Source organism: Falco rusticolus, chromosome 4, assembly GCF_015220075.1.
Source record: "Falco rusticolus isolate bFalRus1 chromosome 4, bFalRus1.pri, whole genome shotgun sequence".
Lineage (NCBI taxonomy): Eukaryota > Metazoa > Chordata > Aves > Falconiformes > Falconidae > Falco > Falco rusticolus.
This window is the reverse complement of record NC_051190.1, coordinates 38,195,470-38,220,669: the sequence shown is the minus strand read 5'-3', so window position 1 is coordinate 38,220,669 and position 25,200 is coordinate 38,195,470. Positions and strand designations below refer to the sequence as shown.

Genomic DNA, 25,200 nt, shown 5'->3' with positions numbered 1-25,200 from the left:
ACAGTACCACATTTCCAAGAAAGAAATACAGACTTAAACTCTTCCCAATAAATACACATGTACATTTACATCACTGTTTATTTACAATACATCTAACAGAACCAGTCCCTTAATAAAGCCTTCTCTAGCTGAAATTTGTTTTCCATTCAGAAAGTAATTTATAAAAAAAAAAAGTGTTCCATGACCTGGAGCAATAAAATTTTTCTAATGTATAAGGCTTTTCTACACTGTTTCTATACAAATTACATGCAAAAAGAACTTCAATAAAGAAAGTAAGGGTTGTGACACAAATTAGAGTCAACATTTCTAAAAGAAGTAATGAGTTTTACTTCACCTTTTTCCCAATGATCTTTCCCAAAAAGCTGCTCAGACTAAGAGAACAGACCTAGTCAACCCATTAGTGCCAAACACTGGCATTTCTTTTACAATTACCAGAAAATGAAGCAGTCTTCACTCTGGATAGAAACAAGAATTATCATCAGGCTGTCTAAGTCTAGGTAGGAAGATCCTTCATTTATATATATGGAAATGGATGGATTAGAAAAAGAAAAAAAGTTTCAGGGAACATAAAACTACCATGTTTTCAAATTCATTAAAACAGTATCACAGCTGTGATTTATGCAACAGGTTTCAGGACATAAAATGTAATGAAAAAATAAACCATACTGCTCTCCTACCGCCCTTTAATAGTGCAATCCCTTTGCCAGTGCAATTTATTGTGTGCATTACTTAGCCATGCAATGTCAAAAGAGAGTAAGCAATGGAGATCAATGTCTTCACACTAAAAAAATAATAAAAATAACCTTAGATTAATGGCAACTCATTTGATATCTACAAAGCTCCAATTCCCCACACAAAGCCAGAATTAACTGCACTTCTACTTCTGCCCACCAGGAATCGGGTGGGAAGGGCAGGCAGAGGATGCCATCCCTATGACCTTCTGAGCACCTCACCAACTCTGTGAAGAATGCAGGGAAGATGTGGCAAATGAAGAAGGGCGATTCCTTACTGCCCTCAACACTGGCTACTTAGCAAGAACTGCAGCTCCGCTGACTTCTGTGGGCATTACCAAACCTAAGAGCGATGGAAGAAAACAGCAGCATTTGGCTCTGATGAGCACGCTTCATACTTCAAGTGAAAGGCAGAGTTGCGTGCTTATAATTAAAAAAGGAAAACTTCACAAATTCCACTGACCACGTGGTTACTGCAACCTCATGGCTTTTAACCTGAAACCTATTTGCTTTGCTACAGGCTCAAGGCCTCAAACTTGTCATGCGCTTATGTACTGAACTTGGCATTTAATACACAAGTCAAAAATGGGTTCTTTGGGTTTAACAGATCACTGAAGATGGCTGGAACCAGTCACAAATCATAAGGAACAGAGCATGAAAGTCTCTTCTGCTGCTCTCTGAGGGTTCTCGCTGCGCTGTCATAGTGTCACCTTGTACTTTTAGGATATAAACTCAGAGCTAATGAGACTGAACCAAAGGTCACCTTTCCTAAGGCAGGATTTCTTAAAGACTACATGTTCCATCTGTCAAACCTTTTTGTAAAATATAAACTGTGTACCTATGTAGGATTAGTTAGTCCCATCTTGCGCACTCAGTCATTACGCCACGACAAACATGCTCACTACTGCATATAAGTACCATCCTTTTAGAAATTGCACCTTCAAATAGCCTTCCATTGAAGATATCTTAATGGACCCAATGAGAAGTGGCTGTACTGAAGCACTTACTCTTCTCTCGATGTTTCATTTCATGCTTTCAGCACACCGCACTTGCACAAGTCCCTCTTCTAGGGCCCAGTTCTAAAGTCAGTTGGACTCCTAAAAGCCTTGATTTAAAGTCATTAAATGCCCAATTTCAAACCAATACTTTTTAAAAACGTTGGCTTATATTGACCTGTACTTGACTTTTTAAGTGGAGTTCTTAGGGATGCTGTACACAGGAAAAAGGGCTTTAATGCTCCGAAGCACGTATTAACACCCTGGGTAGCATTCATGTGAAAATTCTTTCAAAGCCAAGAAATTAAGCAAAGAATGCAATATGAGAAGTAACTGATTAACTGTTTTGTGACAATTGTGTATGTTGAATTAAACTGGCTTATCACTTCCCTCTCCCTTTTGAAATATTAATGCCTTTCACACTACTGCATACCATGCGGACTTACATATCAAGTAGAAAAGGCAATGTTCCCATAGATAGACTTCTCCGTATATCACCTACTCTTTGAAAGACATACTCCACCAAACAAGGATCGGGGAGCATTAATTGTCAAGGTACAGTCTATGGCTTTTACAGGATGCACCTCCAACAGCTCGGATACTGCAAATTTGAAGATCACCAAAACCAGCACTAGAACAGTCAGGGTTTCCCTTCTTTACATGTCTATTTTCAGAAAATTAATAACCCCCAGCATTGCAGATAAATGCATTTAAGAAAATAATTGGAAGACTTATTGGTAGTGTTTCAGGACACTCTCCTGACTTCATGCACCAGTTTGTGATTTTACAACTAAGCTGAAGAATATGTACCCTGCAGACTTGCGAGCTCTTCAATTACTGTAACAGAAATAATGAGCCTTGCACTTGGAAAACTAATGGCATTAATCATTTATCTTTTAGGATATATCTATCCCCACCACTAACAAGCATATACAAAGTTAGTATCTCCAAACGGTTCTACAGAGAGTATTCCAGTTTCCTGCTGAAGAGAAAATGCCAAACTCTTCTCTCAGGCCTACTGCAACCCAAGTATAAGTGGAAAGGAAATGCAAACTTTCAGACCCCTTCCTTCAAAGTCACAGAACACTCATTTTAGATGCAGCTGTTAAGACGAAGTACTGATGCTTTCATTACCCTTTTCCTTTGCAGCACCCAGTGAAGACAAGTTCTCATACACTCTCCAGTATATACTTACCCTTAGTTCAACTTCTTTGCCAAGTAAGTCATACAGACTTGCTCCTTTGGAGGTGATTTCAGAAGCAAGCTGTCTAGCTGCCTTCAAGTCAGCAATCTGGAAACACAGCAACAGTGCTGAATAGCAAAAGAGAATCCCCAGTATCACAAAGAATCTGTCCATGACAGACTTTTTTCCATTTTGAGGTTAAAATTGGATAGAAGGTTGACACAGTGGCCGAAACTCTACTACAGTACTGAAGAAATTGTCCACTGGAATCAGAGTGAGCCTGTCTCTTGCCTTTAAAATGGTCTAGATGGGGCACCATTTAGAAATAGGCTTCTAGGTGAAACCCCAGCCACTTCAGGCCAAAAAACCCCACCAACCACCTCCTCAAAACTGTGACTCAGCCAGTTGTTGGTTCATGTGCTGCCCAAGGCAAAGGGAAGCATCATCTTTTTCATATGCAAAAGTATATATACCAAAAGGTACATGACTAGCACATTGCGTAGGTAATTAATATTGAACACCTACAAGTGTTTTTTCATTATTTCTTCAGGTGCTTTCTTCAGAGAGACACACCAGACTTATACAGAGGAATAACCACCTGTGATTCTGCCTTTTTTTTTTTGAGAATAGTAGTAGAATTATTGTCTAACAAGCAAGCATGACATAGTACAAGTATAAAAGCATCAAAGACTAAAAATATTAGAATATAGAAGAGGTGCTAAAACTAACAAAAAGCAGTAAGAGGAATTCCTCTTATTTAGGAGAGTGTTGGGTTTTTTTTTAATATGTAGGGATGGTACTTATTTTAAGGGCTTTAACAGCTTGATGTCTGTTTAGGGTAACACGATCCCTTTCCTTTAATGCAAATGGGCTGAAAACCAACTTTCAGTCAGTATTTCACAAGCTCTTCCTGTTGCAACAGGGTTAATAGAAAGTAGTCTTTTATTCCAGCCTACTCCAATATTTCTAGGATTTCAACAGTCCAAACCGCAGGTAATCAAATTTGTGCCACTGTTGCCTTGTATTATGCTTCTGGTTGAGAATTCACAGACATTAAAACAAATTGTAGCACATAACTTCAGCTATAGTAAGTATGAGTTAAAACCATACCCACTCCCCTGCAAGAATATTCTCTCTACTTAAGTTTCAGATAGAAAGAGGATTTAGTTTTTGTAAGTTAAGACAAAACCCCTGCCCCAGACAAGAGCACAGGCTTTCCTTACTTTTGAGCCAAGATCAAACTTGAACTTGCTGCTGTCTTCCTCACTCACGTCTGCACGTTCCACACCCTTGGTATTCATAGCACCATAAAGCACAGAGGTGACCTTCAGCAGTTCCTTCACTGCATAGCCATCTGCCTGGTAAAGCCTCTTAGTGTTGAGCTTTATGTGAGCTTTGGTAGCCTTTGGGAAGAAAGGATGAATTCATCACGTCAACAAAGAACAAAATCCTTATTTACCTCTTCACACTTCGCGCAAAAGCTCTTTTTGCGGGCACCATGCTTTGCTTTACGGAAATAAATCTTCCTGTTTGGAAATACAAGTTTGCCTCATCATATTACTGATGTTTCTAGAAGAAATTTTTCTGAAACATGCGCACTTTGTGCATGTCAGAACATTTGCAGATAACTGTCAGAATGAAAATACTCAAACTATCCATTAATTCTTCCCTGCATGAAGATCAGCAAAACCCCTGTGCACCACTTAAATTCAAATTTAGTTTAAGTGGAATCTAAGTGCTGCCCAGGTCTTGTGATGATGCGCTGCAGAGAGGTAAATTTCACCCTTAATGAGTTACAAGAATAAGATCAATTATCCCAATTTAACTGTCTTCTCTTCCAGCAGTACCTTCAGAATATTTTACTGTTTCTCTCAAATTTTTCCCTGCTACGATATAAGTGATTTTATTCCCTTGTCTTCCATCTCTGAAAAGTACAGACAGACCAGTAAGGAAGAACCTATTTAAAAATGTAATATTATCTTTTTATACTTCAAAATAATAACGGGGAAAAAAGAACATAATAGCAATAATACATCCGTCACAGAAAGAACACAAATGTTCTTGAAAATCCTGGCAAGATTATATTTTAAACGAATAGCCACAAGGAACCAAGACAAAACTTCAGGTAAAATTTTGAGGCAGTCTTCTTGCTGGTGACTAAACAAGCAAGCAAACAAAACCTGATCCTCAGTTATGAATACAAAAATTAAGCATCCAAATGACAACATCATCTTTTCACGATGAAACTTCTGCTAAAATGTCTATCCTTTGGGAATACTGTGGGGCAGAAAGAATCTATCCACAATTCACTTGTGGTATCACACAACTTTGGTAATACAGTGTTACTGTTAAGCAATTCACTCGCCCTGAGGGCTCTGACAGTGCAAGACGTTCAATCTGGGGTAAAACACCCAAACATTAAAATGGTTGGTACAAGTTTTGCCAGCTCTGCACTGAGCTTCACTGAATAACTGACTGCAGGAAAATTTCCTGTGAGACTAAAGAGAGAAAGGACCACATCTCAAACCATGGATTTAGCTCTGCTTTTCAAAGAACAAAGGAAACAATGCATATAGTTGTTGGCCCATGTTTCTTTGCATGCATCTTGTCAGACTTCGTGACTTTACAATCAGATTTGCATCGCCAATAAATGTTTACATCTTGCACCTCTCCTCCCAAAATCTCAACCCAGCAGAGGAAACTGACTCTACACCTGCTTCCTGCTGGCAGGAACTCAGCTGAAAGGTGAAGTCAAAACCTCCAGGGTAGGTTACTGATGCTGTATACCTAAACTGGGGGAATATGAGACTTATGGTACAAAATTTCGACCCGTGTGACCTCAAATGAGCCAATACACAAAGCAGGAAGCCAGGTATGTTCTCCTTCCTTCCCCTTCAGGATAAGGAATCTAAAAATCTAATCATAGAAACAGTAGGTACTAAATTTTAAGAGAAGCAGGTCATTAAACTGACAAAATCTATTAACCATCCCCTACACAAAGACAACTAATTCGCCACATCATAAAGGATGTTGTTAGAGACAGGAATTCCAATTCAATCCCAAGAGAGAAAAATCAATGTCTAGTAAAAGGGGAAAATAAAATGTTTTTTCACTCAAAACTACTTAAACTTAAACTACTGTTTCTCCCATCACTCTTTAAAAACAAATATGTCTGCCTCTTGCAAAAAGTTTGGTACCTTGCTTGGCTAAGTAAGTTTTCATGAATGTATTTCTATGAGGCTAAACTCATTAGAGGCTTTTTGCTGCACTCCAAATTTGGATCCAAGCAGGCTTGAGTAGGAGTCAGGTATTGAGCCACACAGGCTAGGGCAGTTCTAGGTGGGCAAATGATTTAAAAAAACACTGGTTTTTTAAGTTCTCAAACTACCAGTAACACAGAGCAATATATAATTTGTTTTAAAAATTAACACATCTTTACTCCATGTTCAGTAAAGGAGAGCAATACTGTAGTTATATTTCATGATGATTAATCTATCCTGATATTCTCTTCTGAGACAAATCTGTCTCCATCAAATCTCACCTCTGGCTACAGATGCATAAAGCTATTAGCTACTGGAGAAGATAACTGTGGATTCCATGGACAGTGAATTATTACGGAAATGTCTGCAAGCTTTTCTCATTCTGAAAATGCTGAAAACCTACAATAATCCCCATATTATCTTGTAATATTAACTACAGGATGATTACTCATTTCATTTTCTGAATCACATTATGTAATTCTTCAAAACCCTTGGGATCTCAAAAATTACATGAAATCAGCTATTAAAAGGAAAATGTATGCAGATTATTTCTACTTCCATATTTGTCCTTTTAAAACATGTTTAATTTGAAGGGGGAAATCTCTCCAAACAAAATAGATCTGTTCACTACATCTTAGGATGCTCCAAGCCTCAAAAGTGCATTTTAGTATGTATGGAAGTATACCATGATCTGAACATAGCAAAATTAGAAAATTAAGAAAATTTATGGTGGACATCATCACAAATCAGAAGGGAAAAGCTGGCTTGGTTATAAAGTCATTTTAATGTATTTTTAAAATTCAAAAATGTATTCTAAGAAATTAATCTTTGGTATAGCATAAAAGTCTTCCATTGCTTCCAGACTCACCCGCAGCCCATTAAGTTTTTTCCACCTGATTAAGAGTGCTGTTGTAAGTGTGTCACAACAGCAAAGGCTCATGCTGTATCACAATACCAAGAATGATATGAAGCACAATGTTATTTTATTCCATGAGACTAAAAAAGTTGATGGCCCAATTTAAGTAAGGTCATGCCTAATGGATAAAAGGTTTGATCTGAGAAAAATATGACTTGATCTGGTGAGAAGGCTTATACAACAGAATACCAATGTATGATTCTATATCATAATGAAATTATCAGATGTGACTATCCAGCCATGCAAAAAGAATTAGGCATCCAAGTTAGCAATAAACACAGGATCTCTTCTGAACCCATTTAAAGGGCTTCGAAGAATTTCTTACCTACATAGTCTTCCACTATTACCTTTTTATAAATATGAAGTGATAAGGATGAATACTGTTTTAGATGTTTAGATCTCAGTTCTGCAAAGAGATATACACAACTCTACGTGATTTCAGTAACAGCACGCCCTGGTCTGTTCAAGTTCACAACAGCACAAGATGCGTAATACCCCACAAGAACGCAACACATTCTCAGCTACACACTGCAAGGAAATTGTAAGGGGTTAAGAGATAAAGTGATAAAGCATTAAAGCTAACATGGAACCAGTATGTCAATATGCTTAAGCACGACCCCTTAGGCAGACTTACCATGAACTGAGCCACTGCCTTAATGAAGAAAACCCGGTCCTGTTCTGTCTCCACATCAGGAGGAATATCAGTCTGAGGTTCATACCTGTGGAAAGAAGCATACATACCTTCTGACAAGGAACACGCGTGCAGTATTAGAGAGACCGGTTCATTTGTGAGGCAAAAATCAAACAAAACAAGCATGTATAAGACTGGAAAATAAATCTTTAGCTCCCACTGCAGACTGGAGCATCCCAACCCTGGAATGCATACAATGGGTTTGTTTACAAACTGCAAAAGCTGTAAAACCTGAGACACTTCTCCAGGAGGATTTGTTACTGTGGGGTCATGAATACATCTTTTCAGGCAGCTGGCTCAATCAAGTCTGTGGAATACTTATTTTCAGAAGTAATTTACTACTTAAACCACAAGCTGCTTATATAAATCAAACTAAATCATGTGTGGCTTCACAATTTAAAACACCAGGCATACGACTGAGGTAATGCTCCCAGTCTTTCCAGCAATACGTTAAAATGACTTGTACTAGATTACTGTTGTTGGTAATAACAGAAACAGCCACCTTGTCCTCTAAAATGTTATGACACTTTTCCACACTCTCAAAATACAAAAGAAAAGTTCACACTCAGACATCATTTCAAACATATGACATTCAAAAGTAACAACTTTTGGAAAAGCAAATTGAAAGATTGTGAAATGCTTTTAAAAAACCCTCAGTGAAACGCAGAAACTTCTGGAAGTCACGTGCCTACAGGAACCAGGGAAGAAAAAAAGAAAATTCCCCATCTCAGAATTTCAGCATTCAGACAGGCAAAAAAGCATCTTCACTTTCAAATCACATTTTAAAATATAAGCAAGGTACATGCAAAGTAGCCTCTCTGCTTTAAAGTGTAATTAAAAGGCTTCTAGAAGCTGGAAAAGCTTTCTGCCTGTGTCAGGTGTCACTCTGACCCGTAACAGTGCTATCTGGTCCAGTACACCAGTTGCTATTTGGTCTGAAAGTGAAGCACCTCACTATTAGGCATAGAGTTCCCAGTAATCTTGTAACACAGAAGTTTAAGCTTTTAGAAGTGTTCAGGTTCATTAAAGAACATATTTTTTAAATAATATTTTTGTTTTCTTTCAAATGCTTTGTTATTTTACTGTTACATATGAGGAGGGGGACACTGATTTATGGTTTTACACGAAAACAACCAGTAATTTAGACCCCCGGTGCAACAGCAGTATTTTAAAGAATATTTAGGTAACTTAATCCAAGTAATTTTGACTGGTTGTAAGTATTTTCCTATTTTAGTACAGTTTCAACAATATTCAACAAATTTCTAACAACTCAGTAATTAAACTGAACAGGTACTTATTACAAACCCAGGCCAAAAAATAGCAATTAGGCAAATGGGTCACTGTCATATTTCCAATTATAATATTCTACCTTATGAGAAGCCTAAAAAACTTAGTTTATTTTTTCAGTTATATGGGAGAAAGAATAGAATGTATAATTTGATTAGCACCTCGAGATCCATCTATATTTAAACAAGTCTGTCAATGGGTTAAGCGGGTATAAAACCACAACCGAGTAGTAGTAGCTTAGTACTGTATCATTTTATTTTTTTAAAAACATGGCATGGATGCCAGACAATACCAGGTTGAATCAGTAACAATTGTAGCAACAAGATAAGAACTAAATGTATCTTGGTAAGTTCTCACTATGTATCACCGTGTTTGGGTTACAAGGTCAATTACAGGCAGAACGGTAATGGAGGTTGTAGAATATGTGAAAGGGATAAGGCTACTATTGAGTAAGTACGTTCACCTTCAGCATGCAATTGCTGCCAGGACTGTGTCATTGTATTTCCTGCTTCAGCTACAAAAACACTTTGTTGTTGTTGTATAATTAAACCAAAACCCTGAAAACTTAACTACCACATTTTCTACCTGATATTTAGAAGAGTAGATCTCAAAAGAATGACTAAGTATCATCATGTTCCTCTTTAAAATTAATACACTTCCACAACAAAACATCAGCGCCAAGCATACATATCGCAGCCCAGCATCGGCCCCAAGGTCCACCAGCCTAATCACCAACCTTTTCACCAGCCAGAGGAGCACTTCTGAAACAAGCATAAAGTTTGGGGTATGGAAATTCTCCATAGATATCAGTCGGGGATACCCCAGTGCCCTCATCATCTCAGTGAAATCTGAAAAACGAGCAAGAGCAGGGATTCCTTACACACCAACACAGACACTGCCAAGAACTCCGGCTCCCACAGCACGCTGCTCATTTACCATTAGATACGCCCTGTCAAAGTACTGGTGAAAAAAAACACCTGCAAGGATTAATTTTTAAAAAATAATAATTTCAACAGAAAACATGCCTGAGTAAAAAAAAAAAATAAATAACTTTTTAACGAGAGATTCACGGGGCAGAAACAACGTTAAAGTAGCTTCTCTCTGCAAAATACACCATTTAAATGGAGCTACCCAGGGACTGCGGTGAGGCCCAGTATGCAGAGGCTGTGCTACCCCAGCCCTGGCCCGTTGCTAAGCCCGGTTACAGCCAGCCAGCAATTTAAACAAAGGCTCCAACGCTGCGGCCTCGCCTGAGGCGCCGGCCCGAGCCCGGGCGCCCCTCGCCCGCCTCCCGCGTCCCCCCGTGAACCCACAGGGCAAAGCCCAAAGGAAAAGCAGGAGCCGCCGAGGCACCCAGCGGGCCCGGAGCTGCTCTGCGGGCCCTGGGGGACCGACCCCGGGGGCTGCCGCGTCCCCGTCCCCCCCGCCCCAGCCCCGCGCCACTCAGGGGGGCTCCTCACTGCGGAGGTCGCGGAACGACATGGCCGGGAGCCCGCGCACCACCGCCGCGCTAGGCCGCGCCGCCCGTCTCTATGGCAACCGCCCTACGGCGCGGCGGCCGGGCCACACTGCGGCGGAAAGCGGAGCGCCGCGGCGGCGGGCCGGGCCTGGCAGCCCGGGCGGGGGGCTCGGGGCTCGGCCGGCCTGCCCCTCGCTCGGTGGGGCGGGCTGGCGGGGTGGCTGGCCGCGCCCCGAGCTGGGATGCGCCGCTGGTTGCCTCAGCGCCGGGGGCGGCTCCCTGCTGAGGCGACACCCCGCTGAGACAGGGGCTCTGCTGAGCCTGGCTGCCGTGTGCGACTGAGGCAGCAGGGGCGAGGGCCAGCAGCCATCACCGGCTGTTTGCAGAGAAGGCCCGGTAGTGCCTGTGCCGCCTCAAACCGTGGCCGCTGTAGTTCGAGGAGAAGGCCGTGCTCCCCATGGGCCGGCACAGGGGTCACCAGGGATGTCACAGCATCACAGAACAGATTGGGTTGGAAGGGACCTTCAAGATCACCCGGTTCCAGCCCCCTGCCACGGGCAGGGACACCTTCCACCAGACCAGGTTGCTCCCAGCCCCGTCCAGCCTGGCCTTGGGCACTGCCAGGGATGGGGCACCCACAGCTGCTCTGGGCAGCCTGGGCCAGCACCTCGCCACCCTCACCGGGAAGAATTTCTTCCTAATAGCTCATCTAAATCTGCCCTCTTCTAGCTGCAAACCATGTCCTCACCTCTCCTGAGTGGACACAAACACACCACTGCTGCACCCCGGGGTGCTGAGTCTCCAGCTCTCGGTCCTGTTGGAGTCAGCGCACCCACCTCCCACCCACTCCGGGAGGAGGACGCTGATCCAGAGCTCTCTGAGACAGGAGCTCCTGAGACAGGAGCCCGGCACGCAGCTCTGCCCATGTGCTCAACCATCGCAGGCTGAGCTCAAGGGGGAGCAGAGGACAAGGACCAGTGGGAAGGCAGGTGGGAAAACCTTCCTCTCTACAGTCACACATTTCTGATGGGCACCCGGGGTGCCACAGCCACGCAGGCAGCTCCTGCAGTATGTGGAGCACTCGCTGAAATGCACAGGGGGTCTTTGGTGCAGCTCAGACTGCACGTGGCTGCCCGGTGGCAGAGCCAGACCCCTGTGCATTCATTGTCCATCCCCAGAGACACCCACAGATACCAGTGTCCCCCAGGCCAGCCAACACTGCTTCTTGCAACCTCTCAGCTCCTGTCCACAGCTGACACTGACTGATCCTGTCAGCAGTTTCATAACAAACTTCTTAAAGATGCCTGGTGTCCTGAGTTTGCCCCTATGGACAAAACCAACAGCAGTTTTCATGTTGATGCATCAAGAAAGAATGGCATGACAGCTCCTCCACTGACACTCGGTGGCTTCAGATGTCCGGAAGGAACAGGAGCTCTGACCATGAGACTCTGCAGAAACACTGGACAGAACGGCCACAGCTCTCACTGACAGAGTCATCAATATCACGGGGTGGAATGAGTTGAAAATAATCTAGATGTCAGGCTGATCTATGGATGTCTCAGGACATTCTGTGGAGCAGTCTGCAGTTTTCCACTTCTAACTACCCAAGCATATACAAGACACACATACATGGGCTCTATGTTGAGCAGTATCCTATCCACATGTTTGGAAAAGTAATCAAAAGCAAGGAAATAGCAGTAAATCCTAGAAAGAATAAATATTGAAATGAAGTAGCTACATTAGAAAATAGGAGACGTGATTAGAGACTGGGTTTCACATGCCAGAAAGCCATGAGATAGCAAACCTTAAATAATTCACTACTTCAAGAGTGTATGAGCCATCCAATAACTTGGGCAGGGGGAGCAGAGAAGGAATGAAACAGTCCCCTGCCCTACTGCTGTGTTACAGTGACTGGCAGCCAAAAGGCAGGTGGGATGAAACACGTGAGGAAAAGCCAAAGCTGTAAAAAAAATGAAATATATTGTTGGTGTACTGTTTACCTCAGCTCTTCACTTTATATAAATATCATTAATATTTATATATTTGGCAGCAAAAATGTGCCGCTGGAGATGGAGTGGGTGTAGCTTTGAAATAAACAGGGGCCCAAAGAGGAGCAAACTGCAGCATATGACCGTGGCAGGAGCTCACACCACATCCACGAGGAGTAAGCCTTTCTCCCTGCCACCTCCCCACCTCTAAAAACCCACACCTAAAGGAAAAAATGCTACACGTTTCTGCTTATTCCCTAGACACATGAACTAACCTCCATGGAAACTGGTCCCCATTCAACAGCCCAGTTCACACTTTTGAGGACTTTTTTTTACCCCTTTCATCACTACAAAAGCTGGAAATCTTGTTGGAAATGAAATAAAATTAAATTTTTGGCACAGGTTTCTGTGGCAATGGGTGAGCTATCAGATGACATTGCAGGCTTCTGAGTACAGATGGTAATATCTTCACTGCACATCTGCAGTGCCTGGTCCCTATCCAAACTTCTAATTTTGTTTAGATGAAATTTCATTTCTTTAGGGCTGTAGGAAGCCACAACTGCTGCTGCAGGGCTGGTAGAGGTGCAGGAGAACCCAGCCAGGGGTAGCAAACCCTGTCCAAGGAGTGTGTAAGCATCCAAGGGCATAAACTGCCTCCCAGACTGGTTTCTAGCAGAAGGTGGTGAACCCACCTTGCAGCCTGACAGCTTTGCTGTGAAACACAGTTGGGGTGACAGCAGCAACAGCTATTACTTAGCACCTCATGGAAAATTTATCCTCTTCTGCCTGTTTCATATGCTGTGCATGGGAATTTGGGGGCTTCCCAAATCACTTTAGGGGTGACAAATGCTACGTATGCTGCAAGTGGGGCCAGGCAAACCCTTCCACACCCCAGGCCATCAGCATCATCTCGTCCTATTTTCTGCTTCCATTCTGCCTTCAGGACTTCGCTAACCCCTTTTAGCCCCTCTCTCTGGCTCCCACCTGTCCCCAAACTCACTGCTGAAGTCGAGTAGTCCTTTGGCTCATGAGCACCCATTAATCAAAGACTTCACTGAGAAACCATTGACCGGGGCAGCTGAACATCATTGATCCAGGTTACATGTCATCAGGCCCCTTTTGGCTGCTGCAAGCGTGGTTAGCACAATGTGCTTTTAAATAGCCCATCATTCAGATACCCTGTCACACAGCCTGATGTGTCTGTGTCAGCTCCCAGTTTAGCAAGAACCGTGCCCAGGTTTGCTGTGCACAGCCTCTCCGTGCACTGGGAGAGCCTCAGTGTCTGGAACAAGGCAGGAGATGAGCTCTGCAATCAAAGAAATATGGGAAAGAGAAACTATCTTGCTGCAAGGGTGACCAGACCTTGTAGCACCCCACCAGCCTCCTCTGCCTGTAAGACAAACTGATCTCTTTTTGCAGGTAGAAAGAACAATTTGGTAACATTTGCCCACACAAGGTACCCCCCCCCCTCCATCTATGGAGCTCAACCATACAACCTCCATGCACGTTTTCTGCTGCTTCACCTCATTATTGCCATTTTAGGATCAGCAAAATAAATCTAATGATTTGCCGGTTGAGACCCCTTTCCTCGCTGTGTTCACCAAACACTCTTTACATCCAAAACAGAGTGATCGATCTCACAGCCAGAGCCTCCTGGCCAACTGCCAGCTTTTTTTCCTTTCTCCCCATCTCGTCTCCGCAGTGCTGGTTGCACCCTTCAGCAGCTGCTCCCCGTCTCGGGCTGCGTGCGACCCCATCCCTTCAGGACATTCCCCCTCCCACCCAGTATCTGTCAGGTTCTCAACATAGAAATAATCAGCTCTATTAATCCTTCCCTCTGTTGGTGCTTTCATCCGTCGGAACTCTTGTTGCCGTCTTCCTGCAGATGGCAGGGCAAGGGTGGTGTGGTTTGGCAAAATATATATATATATATATATTTAGTGTTCTACAGTTCTCTTTCCCCTGGTTGTTTTTTTGGTGAGGCTTGGTATTAAAGTTGCTATCACAAGTTTTTAAGTCAAATTCTCACATCTTTACATTACAGTACCTGGCAGATTGGCCTAAAACCTTTGTTTCCTCTGGTAACAAGGTACTATGCTTTTTGAATAGTTGTTGTTTCACGGTATTCCCATGGGACAAACAGTTACATGGGGTCTGGCTGACCCTTGGAAAGGGTCCGTGCTCAGGGATGTGGCAGGCAGATAAGTACCATGGGCCTGTTGTGAAGAAGGAGCAGCTGTGGTGCCTCTGCCACTTAATTGGAAAGGAGATTTTTTTTTTTCATGCCTCGAGTTTCAGAAAGAAACAGCGCAGTGGTCGGCGAGCCGTGCTGGGGGGGAGTTGGGGAAGAGGGGGTGTGAGGGCAGGTGGTGGCATGACCACTGCAGCCACCAGCATCTTCCCAGGGACAGCCTGCATCACCAGAGCAGGAGGAAAACTGCATCCCTGTCACACGCCTGGACACCCCCCTGTGCCTCTGCTTCAGCTGCACGCTTCCAGCAATGGCTCTGCTATAGGCATGTCACAAGTAAACTGCTATTCTTCCCCCTGTCCCACCACCTGGTTTCCCATGTGTTAGGAGAGCAGCTACGTTTGATTTTGCTCTCAAAGATGCAGAATCACCTGGTTTCTAACAGGTCCACACAACAGGGCAGATAACTGAACTTTTCTGAGGCTGGGCTTTGTCCCCAAGCCAGTGTCACAGGCACCAGGCTACCCAGCTCCCAAACCAGTTCCTGCTGGGGTACTTGAACAGCCTGTAGCCTCATTTCATTCAAAGCTGGACCCTGGTATCTGTCTAGAAATCCACGTGTCTAAAAAAACAACAAAAAAAAGAGCTTTTTCTAGCTAAAACAATCTTTCTGGCAGCCTGAGCGGAGCCCCCACAGCAGCACAGCCCCGGGGCTGGGGAAAGCTGTGCTGGAGGGAGGACTGACCAGCAGACCAGACTCCTGGCATGGTCAGACATTCCTCCAGCAGCACCCAATTCCCTTCGTTTCCCGGTGCCCTTCTGTAAAATGACCTGCACAGTAAAGAAAAAGAGTTTCAGGATTTTCCTGATTTTCTGATGTCGTCTTACCTGGTTATTCTCGCACTGCAAATTCAGTCCTCGATCTCAGGGATGGCAGGACTGGAGCTCTTGGCAGGGTGAGGACATAACGTGCTGTTCAAGTAAGAAAGCAAGTAATTTTTATGCCAATTTCTCTAACGTTCTTCAAATCAGGAATAAAAAAATTGAGACGATTAGGCATTCTTCAAATTCCTCAAGCACAAATTACAAAACACTCATCTGCACCCTCCCTGTTGGGAAAAAGGGGTAAAAAGGCCCCAGGCTTCTTTTGCATTGAAGGAGACTCCTACAAAGTTGCTGTATGCTTCAACAAACAAGTCACCTTTCATTCACTGTGAAAAAAAAATATGAAAATGTGGTCATCTTGATGGTGGAGAAAATAAAAACTATTTTTGCTGTGCTGATTTCCAAGCTACCTGTTAGATAAAAGCTGCAGGAGGGTATTAGCTTTGCAGATACCCTTTATAGCTTGAGAGACTGGGAAGGGAACCTGCCTGAGGAATCTGCTCAGAGAAGGGCTGGTGGAAAAAAAAAAAAAAAAAAGTAGGAAATGATGAGGTTTTCATTTGCCTGGTATATGGAAGTGTCATACAGACACTTCATGTTCAGTTTTTTGCATCCACTTTCTGCTTTTCCTTGCAAGTTGGGCATCAGGTTTTGCTCTTCTAATCAGAGCCTCCCCTATTACCTGCTGGGACAGATTAATTTTCACCTAAAGGTTGTTTTCAACCCTGGGCTGCAATATTTGCTGGCCCCATCCACACAATCTGAAGTTTCTGTTTGCTGCTGAGGGCTGGCTCAGCTTGCAGACTCCTTGGTGTTGGCATGGAAGAGAGTTTCACAAGCAGACTTCTTCCTCCTCACTTTATTTAACATTACCCTCATCACTCCAGAAGCGAGGAAGGGAAGGTAACCGCTACCAGCGGGAGAGGAAATGGCTGGGGGTCGCTGGTGGGAGGTGAAGTGATATTTGTGCTGAGGAACCGAGGGAAATGTGGAGCCCTTGTGTCTGGGGAAGGAAAATATCCAGGAATGTCACGTTCCCTGTAATTACACTGCAGAGCAGCTCCCTCCCTGTTAATGTGCTGGCATTAGGGAAGGGCTCTGAGAGCCGAGTGGCTACCCAGGATAAGCAGCAGCCCATGTATCAAGCAGAAGGGGTAATAAATCAACAGGCTCCGTCTGATCACTCAGCAGATAAGCAAGAGAAGCTACTTAGGATGAAAAAACATCCCTGAGCAAGTAGATTTCCAGATCCATCTCAGACTTCGTCTGACAGGTCAGGAGAGGAGAGGCTGGGTTCTCATTTATATGCAGTGAAAAACAAGATTATATTTCCACTCTCCATTAGCTCCCTGCAAAGCAGAGTGCCATTTGGCCTGCCTGAAGCCAGCGCTAATTGCCGGTTTCCCAGAATCTGCCTGACTTCTGGGTGTCCAATTTAAGATGGCATGGCACAGCTTGATTTACAGATGACACGGCGCTCCCTGCATCCCTGGGAGCTGAAAGTCCCCATCACCTTCACTGTGAGGCAAAGGAAACCAAAAGTTATTTTCTCATGAGAAGTTTTGATGTGTCTTTCCTGCAACGCCAACATTTTGGCTCCTGACCTACCTGGAGGGAAGGGTACGGAGAGCAACCAGCAAAGGTGACAAGGAGGAAGAGTCAAAGTGGGCTTGGAAGGACACTACCCAGTTTGCCCTGTTTGATGAGGATCACCAAGCAAAGCACTGCTTTCCCAGGGGAGTAGTACAAGCCCTGCCCAGTGCAAGGGTGAAACAAGCCCTCCTGGGCAAGGTCCTTTTCTCCAGGCTCAGGTTTTGGCACAGCTACGTTAGTTAACTAACTGCAGTCACCATTTGAGCACCACCGTCAAAACTAGAGACACAAATAAGTGGAAATGAGAGCTCTTCCAGGATTATCCCAAATAGTCCTTACCTGTGGATGTGCCACCTTTGCCCAGTTTTCGCCCCAAGTGAGGCTTTCCATCCTCCCCTGTTGCTATCAGGGTGCTGCTTTCTGGGAGCAGCTGGTGGAATCGTGGAGGTCTGCACCCTCAGCCCCCACCATGCAGCCTCAGGTGGGCTTGGGGACCACTGCCACCAGAGAAGCCACATGATGGAGAGCCAGCATCAGGGCAGGAGGAGCCCTGCCGATAGCTCGATAGCTCCGGTGGGACAGGGATGGAGCCCTGTCCTCCAAAAAAGAAAGAGCTCAAAGGGAAATGCAGACATAAAATTAGCATTTAAACACTTAGCAGCTGCTTCAGGGCACAACCTTTTATGCTGCCAGGAGAAGAAACAGCCCGCTTAAAAACCTTTTGGATTTATCAAACTGCAGTGAAAGTTTTGAAGTGCTTCGAGCTGGCTTTGTCCTCTGTTCCCAGCTCTGCTAAACCCTCTGTTCCCTCTGTTAAACCACCGCCGGCTGAAAGAGCCGCGCCGGGGTCTGGGATAAACCAACCTTGGGGCTGAGCCAGGCCAGCAATTTTACATCCCTGTGCTGGCAGAAACCTGTGATCTCAGCAGCAGAATTAAGTGTTGCTCTGTTAAGAGGTGAGGGCAGCTGGTTTAAATCTAAAAATAGGTTTTTGACAAGGAATGTTTGGAGCGGAAGCGATGGAGAGGGTTCAGGCAGAGGATGGGGCACAGCCAGAGTGGTGCAAGGCAAAGTGAGAGATCACTGGGGTGGCACTGGGCACAGCAGGGGTAGCAGAATTTTTTCTTTTTGGTGGCTTTTAGGTACCTCACCTGCAGATGGGTGGGTGACAGTGCCCAGGGAGGGGCTGGCACTGCTGAGCCCTCCTGCAGGACCCTGGCTCTTGGCAAAGCCGAAGGGATGTCAGCACCCAGCTTCACTATCTGCCAGACCAAGCCAGGCACGACCGCAAGAGCAGCAGCAACAGCAGGGACATGCCTCACCTGGAACTAACCCCTTTCTTGTAACTACCTTTTTCTACTGCAAAAATACACTCAGCTGTGAAATTGAGCCTAGAGGAAGCTATTCCTTCTAGACAAATTCAGCATCGCTCCCAGCAGCTGCCTGCATTGCGGCTGTGTCACCCGCCTGTCTGGAGCATACGGCAGGTGTAAGGAAACCTTATAACCTCTCTGCTGTTGAAGCTAAAGCTATTGCACTGCAGATTTTATGGGATTTGGGGAATGATTATCCCACCTCAGTTAGCTAATGAGGATGTTTGGCTCCCTGGGAAAGAGTTAGATTGTTTTCTCTTCAGACTGGGTGTCGTCATCAGCCGTTAAGCTGTTGGAAGATCTCTGGTCACAACAGAAATTTCACAGTGAGAATGTCTGTACATCTTTATGAGCAGAGGTGATATGTACATCCAAAAATCTCACTTTACTGGAGCGTCAGAAAATACATCACGTTGCCAGTGAACCCAGGACCTGGCTCCAGGCTTCATTAACTAAAAGAGGAGTGAATACCCCTCAGAACTTAGCCCAAAGCCTGTTGAGTCGCAGGAGGATGGCCTCCAGGGTGGAAAAGCTGCAGAGCAGGAATCTGGGGTCATGCCTGCCTGCACCTCATCAGCAAGGGGTTTGCTAATCCCCCATTGCTACATATGAGTGCTCTGCTGTGCACAGCGCTCCTGAGCATCGTTCAGGCCCCTGGTGCTGGTGATGCCCAGCAGGAAGGAGCCCAGCCAGCACCCAAGTGCTAAAAATCTTAAATGGGGAAGCAAAACTCCTTGAAGACAGAAATTGCTGAGGCAGAAGGCATGGAGTCCATACTGCTGCTCCTGGAGAGCTTCCCTGCAGCAGCAGAAATGGAGCGAGTGGGGAAGGAGCAATAGCCAGGGACTACACAGCCTTGACTTTTTACAGCAATTAATTGGCCCCTCTATCATCAGAGGGAAAGTCACACACAAGCAACCTTGGCTAACGCATAAAAGTCCAAGGGGCTGTTTTCAGCGTGGCTCATGGCATCTATTGGTACATTTAGATACACTTTTCCTAAACCCCTACATTTTTGTAAGGATTTTGTGCACACACAGGAATCCAACACCAGAAAGAGCCCAGAACAACAGCGCGTGCCAAGCTGCCTGGGCTTTTCATGTTTGAGCCTCAAAGGAGAGCTGCATTTGAGCAGAGGAGTCAGCTCCCTGCAAACAGCAAGAGAAGCAAACAGCTGCTCCACTAACCCCAGTCTCAGATCTGCCCACTCCACCAGCTACTTCGGAAGCTCATGCAGTAACGCATGGAAGGAACTGTTAAGAAACCAGCAAGTTGCTTTCTTACTTCATTTTCCCCAAAGCAAGGAGAAGGAGGGAGTTTTCCCAGCAAGTTCAAGTTAAACAGCCCAGCGTGCCACGATACAGCACCGTGCCCAGCAGGCTAGAGCATCCCGAACTTGAGGGCTGGGGGCAATTCCCACCAAACACTGGAGGAGATGCATCCTGACATCTCCTCTGGTTAGCTGGGCTTCCAGGGTCCATCAGTCTCACCTCAGGTGACCTGCCCCATGACATAGCACAGCATTTACTGGCTCAGTGCCTCTGTTTCCCCAGCTATAAGCTATGTTACATATCACAAGCAGGGTTAGCAGCCTTGTGATAGTTTTTTTTGAAGCCCTTTCAGATCTGCTGGCAATACAGAAAAGCAGAGCATGCCTCTCACCCGGCAGGTCCAAGTGACTTCAACGCTTTACTGGGCATAACAGTCATGCAGATTACAGTCCTGGGTAAAAATATGTTTTCTTCCATCATAGAACACCATAAGGTGGCAAGCAGCTAACATCAGTGACAGCTGGAAGGCTAGGAAGGACTCAGAACACATTGCAAGACAAGGCAGCTTCTTAAACCCCTACTTATTTGTCTCTGTTTTGCAAAATAGGATGTCAAAGCTATAGAAAACACCTCTGTCCTCAAAACAGCTGAGGGTCAGCAGCACTTTTGGGGCATGCACAGGTTACCCAGCCACAGCAGCCCATGCAGCATGCCCACCTTCACTCCTCTGCTTACACAGGGGGCTTCAGAACCCCCGCCCAGGCTGGGGGGAGCCAGGCAGCAGCCACCCATGGATCTTCACAGGCAGGACCAAGCCACAGCAAAGGCATTTTGGCGAGGAATAAAAGAGATCTTCCAGGCTGCCCAGCCTCCCCTTGAACATTTTGGAAAACAATCTAACTCCTCCTGACTCTGCCCTGACAAAGCACTGCTCTCCCCCTGCGGAGCCTGTAAATAGTCAATGGGACGCTCTGATGAAGATGCCCTTGAGAGATTACACCTGGGGTTAGCCCAGACCCTGCCCAGTTTAACAGCAATTAGGCTAAATGATGTTAAGTAGCAGTTTCACCTGGAGCAGGGTGGGAAAGGATGGAGGTTGAAGACACAGGTCATTGCTATGACCAGGCCCCATGGTAGCTGCAGGGGACAGTCCCTGCCAGAGCCACCACTGCAAGCAGCACAGCTCTGTCTTTGCTGAGCAGCCATACCCTGTCCACAGGGCATGGAGGGAGGCCATGCCTGTGTCCCAAGGATGACAAAAATACTGCCCCTTGCTCAAAGAGGGGGACAAAGGGATTTTTTTGCCAAAGGGATTTTTCCAAAGTCACCTTCAGGGCTCTGTTTTACCTTTGGAAAGTCATCTGTATGTCCACCCCAGGGCTGTGGATGCAGCTGGGTGCAAAGCAAAGCAGAGTTCCATCCCCATGTACATCACACCCATGCAGGAAGGTGGCCAGCACCCTTATTTCCACACCGGTGGGTGAGAAGGACATGCTGCTCCCCCTGGATGTGGCTACACTGCCAGTCTGGCCAGGAAGAGAAGACAGGCAAGAGACAGATCAGGCACAGTTCTGCTTAAACAGGTGGTAATAGAAGAAGTTGCAACCAGGCGAAAAGGCAATAAAATATGCAGCCTCTTATCTGCTCCTCGAATTCCTGATGCCGGGGGTATATCGGCCCTGACATGGAATATGGATGCTGCGCTGCCTGCCAAGGCTTTACATATGGAAGAGGGCAAGCTGTGCCCTTCAGCAGAGGACAGGTACAAAGAGTCCAGCTCCAGGGCAGGATGTGAATATAGATGATTTTCAGCAAAGTTCTTGATCTTATCGTTTAAGCCTTCCTGCTTGGAGGCAAGGAACACGATGAAAGCTAAGGAGGCTTGGTCAGCTTTGAATCCAGACCTGGCAGCCCGTGCACCCGGGGGCTCACCGGAAGGACGGCATCTGCGGAGGGTTTCTCTGAGTAACTGCTAAATTCAATAGTGCCTTTATGAGCTGGGAACAGTCATTTGTCACAGGCACGTGGCAGCACTGCGCTGAAATGCTGGCTTGGAAATGACCTTTGCTGTGAAACCGTGGATGGAGTGGGATCCCTGGGCTGTCATCGCCCAAGGGGATGGAAATGGGATGCTCCCATCATGCAAATGCTGTGCAAAACTCCGAGCTCTGAGCTCTGGGTCTTGTACAACCCCTCCAAGGTGCTGGGCCGCAGCACCTTCCAAGGCATCTCTTCCTTCTCTACTCAAAAGAGCATCTCTCTCTGTCCTTCCAAAGTTCTTTGTCCCCCAGTATCTCTCGAAACCAGCATTTATCAGGAACAAATGTCCAAGCAGCTGATTCTCTACAAAATCCCCTAACTGCTCTTAAATGGGTGGGATGGCAGTGGTGTTTGCCTGATTTCTGGCTATAGGCAGGTTGACATGTTACCAATCTCTTTGTAATCATGTCCTAACAAAAACCATAACCATCAGGCAAATGCTCAAGCATATAATATAGTATTAAGTGTTACATTTCTCACAGTCTTTGCAGGAATAAGCCCCAAAGTAGCGAATCTCCCGGAGCTGAGGTGCCATGGTCCAGCCCCGTGGCAATGCCCTCGCTGCTGGAGTGACTCGATGTCTCCCAGAAGGTATTTAAGCTGTTGCTCTGTATCAGAGGTCAAACTCAGCCCAAAACACTGCCCTGCAGGAAGAGGAAGCACTTTGCAGCTGGGCAAAGCCTGGGATCATTTCTCTCCTGCATCAGAGATGTTCAAGCAAGAAACAGCTTTTGCTCAGTTACAGGCTGAAGCTTCCAAAAAGAGCAAACCCCAGGGCAAGCAGCTCCACACTGGTGGGGGTCTGCCTCTCCATCTCATCGGGCTGCACTTTTGCAGCTATCTTTAATAGCACCATCTGCTGATATTAAAAATACTTTGCTCTTTAGCACATACGAAAGCTTTTGGTGCACCTGAGCTTCCAGCAGCTTCCCAAGTCCAGCAGCAAGTGGTGCAGAATTGATCAGCTGCGATGAGTACTGTCTCTCCTCGTGTGGTTTCAGGGGCATTCACATGCTGCTGAATTTCTCTACCTGGTAACAGTCCGGCAGGCTTTTCTGAGAAGTTCACTGAATAATTGGAAGCCAGGATGTGTTGATTAGCATTTCTGTTCTGCAAATTGCTTCTGTATGGGAAGCAAAGCAGCATGATTATCAAAGGCTACAACAATACACATGTATGAATTTCCCTGCCAATAACAGCTAAATAAAATGACACCTGTTTTCAGGACGTGTTTCTGCTGGCAAGCAGGGTGACAGTCCTTGGAGAAAGAGCCTTAGCCCTGCATGGTTGTCTGGTTCAGCATCTAGCCCGTGGTGACACTGATGGAGGATGCTGGAGGATGCTCTCCCCTTCCTGAGCACCCCTGCAGCTCTCAGGTTGCCCAAGAGGCACCAACACCTTGTCTCCTCGGTGAAAGCCATGCAGCATAGCCAGCATCCCAAACCCCCCCGCAGCGTGTCAGCAGCTGTTGGAGAGCAGGATAGCGGTGGTCTTGCAGGGTCTTACCCATTGCACAAGGGATTGGGAAGGTGTTTCAAACTGCTGCCTGTCTTGCAGAGCTGCTGGGGCCTGGCCAAGCGCAGAGCGAGGTGCTGGAATGGCCATCACATGCTGATGGGCTGCCAGGACCACAGCCAAGAGGAGGATGTGGATGCACATGGTCTGACTGCAAAACCGCCGATGGGAAATGCCCGTGCATCTCCCCCAGATGCAGGACAGCAGTGAGGGGTTGTCCCTGGGCAGGGGTGGGGGACATGGCTGTCCTGAGGGTGGGCACATCAGCCCTAGGGGATGGAGTGCCAGGCTCCAGCACCACATCCATCCCAGCGATGCCTGGACTTGGGCGCTGTCCCAGCCACTCTCCCCATGCCTACAACTGGCTCTGCAGCACCCCACAGGTCAGGATCCAGCCCCGGCTGAGCCACAAGAACTGCAGTCGCTATAGAGACCCTGCCTGAGATGCATCAATATGGAGAGGAACAGCCTGTTCCTCACGTCCCTAATTCAAAGAACGGGTGAGCAAATCCCCTCCAGATGGGCCCTCCATCATGGTGCGGTCCCTGCCGACCCTGCAGAGTCCTTTGGGCTCTGCAGGGTCAGTGGGGACCATGCTGGGCAACGATGCCAGGAGATTTGTTGTCCCTTTTCAGGGAATCACAGCTCCAGCTCCCCCACCTGCATGCTGGAGCTCTGGGCTGTCCTCCAAATTCAGCATTGCTATGGTATGAGCCCACCCCAAGCTCCTGCTGGCATTAGATGGGTTCACGCAGGGAGGTCTGTGGGGCAAATCCATAGGGTGCCCAGGTCTGGGGAGGGGGACGTGATTGCAAGCACCTTCCATAGGTGCCCCAGGACCATGTTATGGTTGCATGGGGCAGGATGCGACCCTGGGAAAGCCAACACCAGCTCTGGCCCCATGGCACGGTGATGTATAGGAGCAGTGGAGGAGCTCCTCACACAATTCCCCCCTTGTGACAGGACTCTTTATCCCTTCAGGAGACCTCGTACAGGAGCTTTCTGACCTCTGAGCATCCTCCTTGCTCCACATCCATTTGCAGAGGCTGGCGCACAGCAGCTGAGATGCTGTGTCCCCACTTTCCCCATCCACACCAAAGCCACCACGTGGCAATGCCAGCCCATAGAGAGAGGCACAGCCAGGGCGTCCAGCCGCAGCCCGGTGTGCGATGCCCGCTGCCTGCCTGGGGGGAACAGGTAGGACGAGAGGTGGAGGAGAAGGAGGAGAATCAGTTCTTTACCTGGAGTGACAAGCAGCTGGGGGGGGCATGAGCCAGGCTGCGAGCGGCAGTGAGACAGCAGCTACCCGGGGTGGGGGGAGCCGGGGAGACCATCTGGAGCCTGGTCTGCAAAATGAGCAGCTGAGCTCCAGTGAGTCACGCCCTGCTGCCGATGATGATGCCGGCAGTGGGATGTGGGGGGGGGTGGAATCACAGAAGAAAAGCAGAGTTTAAGTGCCACCAAGTGCAAGGAGCACCCCTGGCAAGGCAGTATGGGTAGGATCGGTCAGGGCTCGGGTCCTCATCCTCTTTCTTCCCACAGGTGATGCAGACGGTTCGAAGTCACCCAGCAAAGTTGCTTTACAGCAAAAAAGCACATCATGGGCTCATGGACCCCCAGCACGAGCCCTGCCTGCTCTGGGAGGACACTGTCCCCGGCAAGCACAGCAGCAGCAGCATCCCTGCTGAATGGGTCTGCTGGCCTGGGCACAGGGCAGTTGGGGGCTCGGCCAGGGGTGTCACCCCGGCAGCAGCAGGACAGGTTTGGGCTGTGCCACAGCCGAGCCGAGGATGTGTCCACTGCACACCCAGGCACACGGGCT

General features: G+C 46.6%; 1 protein-coding gene across 5 annotated transcripts in view; it reads right to left on the bottom strand.

Moving 5' to 3' along the window:
- Positions 1 to 10,648, bottom strand: part of CLUAP1 (clusterin associated protein 1) — a 68,630-nt gene extending 57,982 nt beyond the window's left edge. For 3 of the 5 annotated variants that reach the window (XM_037386319.1, XM_037386321.1, XM_037386322.1), the window contains exons 1-5: positions 10,524 to 10,648; positions 9,800 to 9,911; positions 7,720 to 7,804; positions 4,133 to 4,312; positions 2,922 to 3,017 (exon numbers count right to left, since the gene is read on the bottom strand). In XM_037386319.1, coding sequence (XP_037242216.1) covers positions 2,922 to 3,017; positions 4,133 to 4,312; positions 7,720 to 7,804; positions 9,800 to 9,911; positions 10,524 to 10,545 — 495 coding nt within the window. In that variant the 5' untranslated portion in view covers positions 10,546 to 10,648. Of the gene's footprint in view, positions 1 to 2,921; positions 3,018 to 4,132; positions 4,313 to 7,719; positions 7,805 to 9,799; positions 9,912 to 9,999; positions 10,442 to 10,523 lie in introns of those variants that run through there. The other 2 variants (XM_037386320.1, XM_037386323.1) reach the window with 2 other exon arrangements.
- Between the last annotated feature and the right edge of the window lie 14,552 nt (positions 10,649 to 25,200).